The following is a 9,098-nucleotide window of genomic DNA, read 5'->3' as shown; positions in this document are numbered from 1 at the left end:
TCACATTATTCGAAAATTCCAACAATAACGAAATTGAAAAATTTCACATTTCGAAATTTCAAAAAAAATGTTCTAATTTTTCTAATATTGGAAATTTTCATCGTTCTATTACTCACTGATCCCTTATACACATAACCGTCTCAGTTGCATCTGTATTTTCGTTAGATCGACTTATTATAACCTCCAAACCAAGACAGTTTCCCTAAACATCTGTTTCTATATTATTCCAAAACTGTCAAACGTAAATTCCATTTTCCGTGCTTGTCCCCCGGAAGATTTTCAACAAACACACGAACGGTGTGTCCGAAAATCCCTTTGTTACTCAGCCGCATACACTGGTTCATTGTGCATGCTAATAACGCGTGGAAAAAAATGGTCGAACGAACGAAGGTTTCAACGTCGAAAGTCACGGTGCTCCATAACGAAGGACATAAATAACGGCTGGAGAAGAGAGAATAGAGGGGAGGGAGACAAATGTTTCTCCGTTGCGTCGTGTTCATTGCGGAAAAACGGTGGGCTCGCAGATGTCGACCACACGTCGTCGATGACGATCCCACTCTGAAATTCACTCTCGGTGTTCCTCGCTACGGGGTGCCACCGTTCCATCGACGACAACACCCCAATTTACGCAATCACGACCTGCTATCCACTCCTCCGCAATAACTAAATGCGTTTCCTCGTGGTGACGATAATAGCAGCGGTGGTTGGAAATGATACTTTTGATGAAGATGCTGGTTTCGTTGTTGGTACGATATGCTCATTAGATTATTGGATATTTAGGTGGATTAACCTATCTACTTAGTTAGGTTATGGTTGATGGTGATGTAACTACAGGGGTGATGTTTGGTATTCTTCTGTTATAATGAAATTTGGATGGTTGTTTTAGGTTATTGGTTTTTCGTAATTGTACAGTAATTTGTATTAATTTTGTAAGTGTTCTTTAGAGGTTATTGTGGTACCTTACCAGTTTCGTTATAATTGAAAAAATACAGGTTTTATGTTGTTTACATAACAAATTGTGTAATATGTATACAGATACTATAATCTTTATGATTTTTATCAATTGTATGTGTTTGTACTGAATCTACATTAAATTTTCATTCGTCATCTTGTATAAAAATTTGTATTTAAGAAGGTATAAAAATAATTCCCACAATTGATACATCATACACTACTTAAAATAAAAACAAATTGTCTTGCTACGCTACATTCTTTAAAAATACCTTATAATTCTCATAATTATTTACAAATGTTATAAAAAGTTCCTTCATTTCAAGGAATTTCTGTAATATTCCTTAAAAAATCTTATAGTTTTAAGAGAAAAAAGTGAAATCTACAAAACCACACTCCCACATCGTTAAAAAGAGGGAGAAAAAGGTTCCCTTAAGTGGGTAGTCTTTCTCCTCGACTTATAGAAGTTGTGAGGCATCCCCAATTGGCCGGCTAAGTTGTTAATCGTTCGAAAAGTGCACGCGGATCCCTTTTCAAGAAAAAAATACACTATATATGAAGTGTTCGTGAAAATGCGGGTTCGGTTTTCCCACGGAAGGGCGAACATCCCAAGGGCGTTTTAAGCACGTGTCGCAACTGCACTTGCAACCCCTTGAAACGCCAACGTGCTCTGTTAATGATGTCATCGAATTCCCACATACACGCGATACACTTTTCGCGATGTTTCGTAACAATTTACGTAACCCTCGTCCACATTCAATTTCCTTCCCCGATTTATCGTTCGACAAAGATCGTCACTCTTCATTCTGTAAACGTAACATTGAAATGCACAAATACAACAAGTTTGAAAATTCATTTAATCTTATTGTTTCGTCATAGTTTTCACCTACATTGTTGAAATAGCGAATTGAAAAATTTATATTTTTTTGTATATTGAAATTTTTCATACTCGAAGCGTCATCTACCATTAATTCGCTACATTACTCACAAAATGTCAATGTACGCAGTATTACAATCACAGAAAGACCAATCCACGACTAGCTTTGTCGATAAACTACTTTATTTGAATAAGACAACGATTAAAACTTGTTTCTCAAGCACAGTTTGCCAAGAAAAAATTTTGTAAAATCATTTTCGTGTTTTAATAAAAAAAGAAGTTTTTAAATAAAATTACATAAGACGTAACTTCTGTCTGACAAAAAGGTGAAGATTCTCACTCGAATCGAATTAACCTAAATACAAGGAGAAGTTGGAAGGAAATTGAATTCTCGAAAGGGTCGGTTCCTTCGATCATAGAGTATCGATTTCTTCCACGGACAAAACAAGCAGTCCATTCTCTTCTCGGCTTACTACTCTATGGCTCTTCTTAATCTTGGATCGTGTCCGAAAGAAACAAGTATGCGATCACATGGAAAGGGTCAGTCGAGGTAAAAACACTGGCCTAAGTAAACAGTGACACGAGCTGGGACTAATGTTGCGCTAACTAGAAATTACTTTGACCCCTTTTCCCCTAATTCTAACCTCCTTTTGTTGTAGAGTTATATGTACTCTATAGTGAAGAAGTAAAAATTACAGTGTATCGAAAGGGTTAAGGGAAATTAGAAGTGGTCGACGTAACTTGAAAGTGAAATTTGAAACTAACGTTGTAACAAATACAAGTAAAACTTGAAATTTGATTTTTTTAAAATACCAACTCATTGTGAGGGAAAGATAAGGAAAAGTGAATAACAACATTCGTTAAATAATTCATCTTTTTTTCTCCGTAAACAAAATACACCGACATCCAACATAGAACATTTCGTTCGCCCAAAAGTGTCAAAAAATGTTAAGCTTATACATTGATTAGTAATAACGAGACTAAAGAACGTTTAATGAAAAAAAAATCTCGGTGTTCGCACGATATTACATATTGCATACGCATGCTTATCATAGACACGGTGTACAGGAAAAATTAAGCGTGGTAGAAGAAAATAATTTCCTAAATTACTTCCTTTAACTTCTATGTACGTAATCTATTATAAAATTAGACGATTTAATATTAGACATAATACTGTATGTATTTTCGTATTTCACGAGAGTGACGTTACCGACTAAACACGTTCGCAAATGAAAATAGAATAAAAAATGTAAATTGTATACACTAGCTAGCTTATTAAATAACAGTATTCGTCGTATAAATATTGCGTAATAGGTTAATAGAGCTTATGAAACAATTAATTCTTTTTTTTAACCTGTGTTATAACAACTATAGAAAAAAGACCATCGTTTGTTATTTTCGCAAAACTATAGGCATTGTTATTAGAATAATTAGAAAATAAAAAATAAAATGTTACTTAGAGTTAACAGAAACATCTGCAAATTTGAATTTGAATTGAATTTAAATATTTCTTTTTATACTGGCCATTGCTGATTTACGCTATAATAAATTATACAATGAAAGACAGCTATATCTCTTTTTCTTTCGATCGTTTCACCGGTTCTTTTTCCTGTCTCTAAGAACAACACCACTTAACTATACTTAATAATCGTCAACGATTTCTCACAGCTGATTTGTACCTTTATTTTTTCCTAACTAACGACTAAGCGTTCGCGTTAAGTTATTTCCACACCGACGGATCAACATCAGCTCGACGAAGGCGCTTCGAGTTGAATTTACAAATACAGAATATGGTCGAATTTGAAGTACAACTTAAAAGAGAGTGATTCTTCACACAAGAAAAAATTGATTCTGCAAAAGGAACACTACTCCCGTCAACCTAACCTAACTTCAATATACAATTGTACAAGAAATCGCTCTACATAAAATCCTATACAAAATCCGACCACATCCAATACAACAATAACAATAACAAAATACTCATAACCTCTCCTCGTATCGAATAAAAATTTTCAACAACAGCCAAACAAGACCATCAGTGACCACCCATAGGAGTTCCTGTATCAACATACACAAATCGTCCTAGCAAATATCCTGCAAAGTGCTTGACCAGCAAGCTGTTTTATCATTCGTCCTCCAAACCTCCCATCAACTTGCATTAACCTGTTCAGATTCCCTGATTCCGTCCTTCCTCGTTGTATCTTCGCTCATAATGGACTCGTAACCTCTATCGTTTCTGTGTTCTGCAATTGACTTGAACGACTCGTCAGAATCGTCGTTGAAACCATTGTTCTGATGAACGTTTCTCGTTTTCGACCAGGAATTACCATCCGAACCTATCACGAATATAAAGGGGCACCTGTCCTCTGTGTCTTGTGATTTAAGGTCTTGCCTGACAGAAGAGCGATAGACTCCTTGTTGGTACTTCTCTTGAGAATCGTATATGTTGTCTTTCCTGGGTTTCTGACGGAAAGCATCCTCGCAGCTTTGGGAGATTGTCGCGGATGATTCTTCGGTGGAACGGTAGATCTCTTTGCTGGAGTCTGTGGAACCGTATATTTTGCCTTGGTTAGGTTTCGAGGAAAGTTTCGAAGAGGTTCGACGATGAGAAAGCAGGGTACGATCGAGGGTCATGAAGGGCATTTCGAAGCAGATGGTCCAGAGCGCGGAGAGGATGAGCGTGAGGCAGAGGTTGCTGAAAAAGCTGCGCAGCTAAAAAGTTTGGGAAATAAGATATTCGTTCTGATAAATGTTTACATTAAAGCATAAATTCATCCACAATTGGCTACTTACAACCGCCATAGCAGAAAGTATGCCGGTAGTTCGAACAGATCCAACCTCTGTTAACAGAAACACGTAATGGCAGAGGTAAGCGCTATAGGTTAGCTTGCTGAAGGGAACCCAGCCCTTCCATGAAAGGAATTGACTCACGAAACCTTGAAAAAAGGAAAAACATTTTAGAAACAAGAATCACCTACGTCATCTGCTATTAATTTATTATTCTTCTAAAATTATAAATGATCATCAACGACCAATTTGTAATGTTTAAATGAAAAATGAATCTTACCACCGTAACCACGAGCGCAGCAGAAGATGATCCAAGAAATGGAAAGGGCAAATATTTGCCTATGAAGACCTGCGTAAAAGCTCGCTTCTAGTCTATCGTAGGCGCGGTCGTCGAAATACATCCATCGAGGACAGATGAATATGAAAAAACCGGAAACTACAGCTACCAGCCAACCAAATATCACGTACATCTAAAGAAAGTCTTGAATTTAATTGATCAGAAAACCTCAAACTTGAAACATTCGTTTCAATGTTAGGTTAGGTGCTAACATGTGAGGAACGAATATCGGTATTAATTGGACCGTTTATTTTTAAAGTGGTGTAAGTCCATTTTTTTAAAAAATGAGATATCAAATAATTTGTGATTAATTTAGTGTAAACTTTTTACTTAAAACTAGTTAATAAAAAAAAAATGGAACTGCTCCACTTTCAAAATAAACGGTCCAATTAATTTCAGTGAAAAATTGAGAAATGACTCAACGTTCATATTTTACTCATTTATTTCGCAGGTTGGTTATTTCAAGGTCACGATCTCTTGAACTCGTCTCAATGTTACTCGTGAAAAACAAATGTTAATATGCGAAATAATGTCGACGACCTTGGAATGAGCTTCAAGATGACCTTGGCAAATAAGTTTTCAGGTGCACTTCCTCAAACCATGTAAACTCTACTTAACTTTTCTTTTTCTCAGTTGCAATAGCAGCGGAAATAATTTAGACGTTCATTATATATAGGTGTAGAACACAGTATATATAACAAGTCGATAAAATATACTTACAGGACGAATTTTAAGAACCCTCGATCGACTCTTGTACAAAAGGTAGCCCAGAGCCATGCCGATAATGTAGGACCCGTATCTGCTGTAAACCTTAGTGTAAATTTCTATGTAAACATTCGCCACGTCTGTGTTACTAGAGAAACAAGAGAAAACAAAAGATACGAGGAAAGATTATTTTTCAATCTGTTGAAATTCGCGCTTCGTAACATCACACGCCGAACGTAATCAGTGAACAGAGTACAAAGCGACAATAGAAGGAAAGAGAAGGAAAAAGTGATCGCGAGTGAAATAAATCAGACGAATATGTACTGTATGATGAGTGCAACGAGCGGGACAAAGATGGTGAAGATAGTAAGATAGATATAGATAAAGAGAGAAATACACTCACTCCTTGTAATAGAGCATAGTTCCACTGAGCTTCATATTGAATGTTATTAGGAATGGTATTAGAACTGAGGCAAATAGGCCTAACGCGAAAACGAGCCAGAAGAACATTTCTCGCGTTAACTTGAGCATAGGATACAAGAAAATGGGCGACAGCCAGACCAGTTGCATATCGGTCGCCAGATACCAAGACTGAGACATGCACTAAAAACAAAAGTAATAAAACAAACAATTATTCATTACCGGCTGCATTCACAATTTCTTCGTTCTCTCGATCATTTTTCACTTAGACATTTTCTCATTGTAAATCGTCCAAGAAATTTAGTCACACAATTTAGTGGCAAATGTTGTTACAGGATGTTTCAAAAGCACAGGTCGGTACAACAGAAGTGTCGGTGAACACGTGTCGAGAGACAAACATTGTCAGAGATAATTCTTGGATGCACAACTTAACCTGATTCTTCTTTATTCCACTGGATACTCCTACACGCGATAAAATGCACTTCTTCTAAGAAATATTCGTCGAGACAAATGCAGAGAGAAATGTTCGTGGAGAGAAAAATTACGCGGCAGAATTGTAAACAAAAGCGCTTCACGAAGGTTGCTGCATTACGATTGGACGAGCATTCGATATATCGACAGTCGGCGCAATACTCGTTCGAAGCTATTTTCGATGTAAACAGTGCTGCTTGCGTGTTACATGAATAGCAGCATCCAGCGACAGATGATACTTGTGACGAGAAATTAAATAAGCGAGTAAAATCGTACAATTAATCTACGTGGCTTACTTGTTTTGGCATTTAAAATTCGATATCTCTGAAGAGGTTCCTTTCTCGACATTACATTCACCGATAAGTTGTGACACATTTTTCTTTCTTCCAGTTAACCTCGTTTATACCTATGATTTTAAGACATATTGTATGCTGTACAAAATACATGACTATATTTCTTCAACATATTTGTCATGCAATATAGCAGTTTACGATAGAGATAAGATGTAGATGTTTATGCATAATTAAGATAATATATGGAATAAAAAATGTTGGTGTCGAAGTTTCGAAAATTAGTGAGAAAAGTAAACCACGTGTCTAAGTTAATTGAATTTTTTTTTTTAAATATCTTCTAGGTTTCTTATAACCAATTAATAATTATATATATAAATTCCAGACACACACACACACACACACGCATAGTGGACTAAACAAAATTTTAAACGGTTTAGACTTTCCAATATTAAACTTTTAACTGACAATCATTTTTTTTATGTCAAATCATATTGAATATGTATAATTACATTGACAATATATGTCGACAAAAATTCAACGAATTTCAGAGACCGATCGGCTCAAATTCTTCGTAAGTACATTCTGCAGTATGCAATTCATGCTTAACGTAAAAACTTTTATCAAACAACTACTGATCATTCCGATAAACGATACACGCATAATATCTATAATATTATGCAAATAGTAATATAAATACTATAATATCGAATAATGAAGTAATAAATTGAATGAAAAATATTAATAAAATAGCAATAACTGAATATTCGTGTAAAATAATCAGGGTGCTTCACTTATAATGAACATCCAACCTATAAAACTCTAGTATTGAAAGTAACAAAAAACGGCTGAGGGATTTATATGATTTCAATAAATGCATCTATCTGGTGATGATTGAAAAAAAGTCCCTCAAGGATATTTTGAATGTCACTTCAAGGTCATCGACATTTTTTCGTACGTTAACATCTGTTTTTTATAATGGGACGTCACAGCTGATACATATCGAGGTGACTTCAACGACCTATGACATTATAACCTTATATTCACTTAAAATGGTAAAAAAAAAGAAAATGCCGATGACCTTGGAATGACCTCTATTTAAAATGACTGGGGATTTTTTTTATCATCACTATGTATACACATCTTCGAACTGTAGCGAGCCTCCTACGCTCTGCCACCAGAGGATGACCTTGGAATGACCTCTATTTAAAATGACTGGGGATTTTTTTTATCATCACTATGTATACACGTCTTCGAACTGTAGCGAGCCTCCTACGCTCTGCCACCAGAGGGACGGACTAACCACAGGTTCTCGCTAGTCCTCATAATGGCTCCTATTTGTATATAAGTACATTTGTATACACCTTCTGACCCGAGTCCTTCCAGTCACTCCTGCGTCTAATGCACGAGTCCCTCCTAGAAAGCGTTACTGACGAGTTCACTAGGAGGCCCAGGACGGAACGCCCTCCTAACCTTTCCTTTCCCGCCTATCCTCCACCGACTTTCGTATTAGTTTCAGAACTATACAATCTCCCCTTATTAGTCATTTTCTCTTATTGAAAAATAACAACGGAAATGATTCAAGTGTTCGTTATAAGTGAGCACACTGTTGTATAACGTTTGAAAATGATATAACATTATATATGTATACTATAACGAGCTTATACTCGTAAAAAATAAATATTACGTAATATCTCGTAATTGTTCAATTTCACTTACAATTCTCGGCAGATGAACGTAATTGTTCACGTACAGAAGATTGGTCCACCAGTTTTCCTGACAGTAGTCTCTGTTAGCGCCAACCCATTGGTCCCAGTGCGGACCCGATCCAACTTTGTAGAACAACGTCGCATAGAAACCGATCATCATGGCGTAGGCTGGTGTAAGTCTCAGGTATCGATGAAGGTAAAGACCGATCACGTCGAAACGACCTCGTGAATCTTTCTCGTTCTTTATTAGCGCCGTGTACGCCATTAGTACACCGCTTATGAGGAAGAAGATGTCGGTGATGATGTTTGCGTTCAATACCAGCATGTTTGCCCAGTTCTCGTGCATCTTGACCGGCAAAAGATAAAAATAGTCATCTTTAACTCTTCCATTTTGTCATTTTGAAAAAGTTTGTAACAAGTTAGAAAATTTAACGTAATTATTATATTATACTGTGAAATTTTATACTTCTTTTTATGTAATTGTGTTCTTTTCATGTGATTGGAATGTTTTTTATTTTTTTATTTTTTGAAAAATAATTATTTGGTTTTTG

At 36.0% G+C, this 9,098-nt stretch overlaps 1 protein-coding gene across 1 annotated transcript in view; it reads right to left on the bottom strand.

Annotated features, from left to right (window-relative positions):
• Positions 1-3,916: 3,916 nt before the first annotated feature.
• Positions 3,917-9,098, bottom strand: part of LOC108571556 (nose resistant to fluoxetine protein 6-like) — a gene marked incomplete at its 5' end in the record, with an annotated part of 26,366 nt that continues 21,184 nt past the window's right edge. Inside the window, 6 exons of the mRNA XM_017933624.1 lie at positions 3,917-4,540; positions 4,622-4,764; positions 4,896-5,085; positions 5,673-5,805; positions 6,061-6,260; positions 8,558-8,893. Of these exons, the coding sequence (XP_017789113.1) occupies positions 3,977-4,540; positions 4,622-4,764; positions 4,896-5,085; positions 5,673-5,805; positions 6,061-6,260; positions 8,558-8,893 (1,566 nt within the window). The remainder of the gene's footprint in view (positions 4,541-4,621; positions 4,765-4,895; positions 5,086-5,672; positions 5,806-6,060; positions 6,261-8,557; positions 8,894-9,098) is intronic.

This window comes from Habropoda laboriosa, unplaced genomic scaffold (genome assembly GCF_001263275.1).
Source record: "Habropoda laboriosa isolate 0110345459 unplaced genomic scaffold, ASM126327v1 scaffold40, whole genome shotgun sequence".
In the NCBI taxonomy this organism is placed as follows: Eukaryota; Metazoa; Arthropoda; class Insecta; order Hymenoptera; family Apidae; genus Habropoda; species Habropoda laboriosa.
The sequence above is the reverse complement of the archived record's forward strand: the minus strand, read 5'-3'. Positions and strand labels throughout refer to the sequence as shown.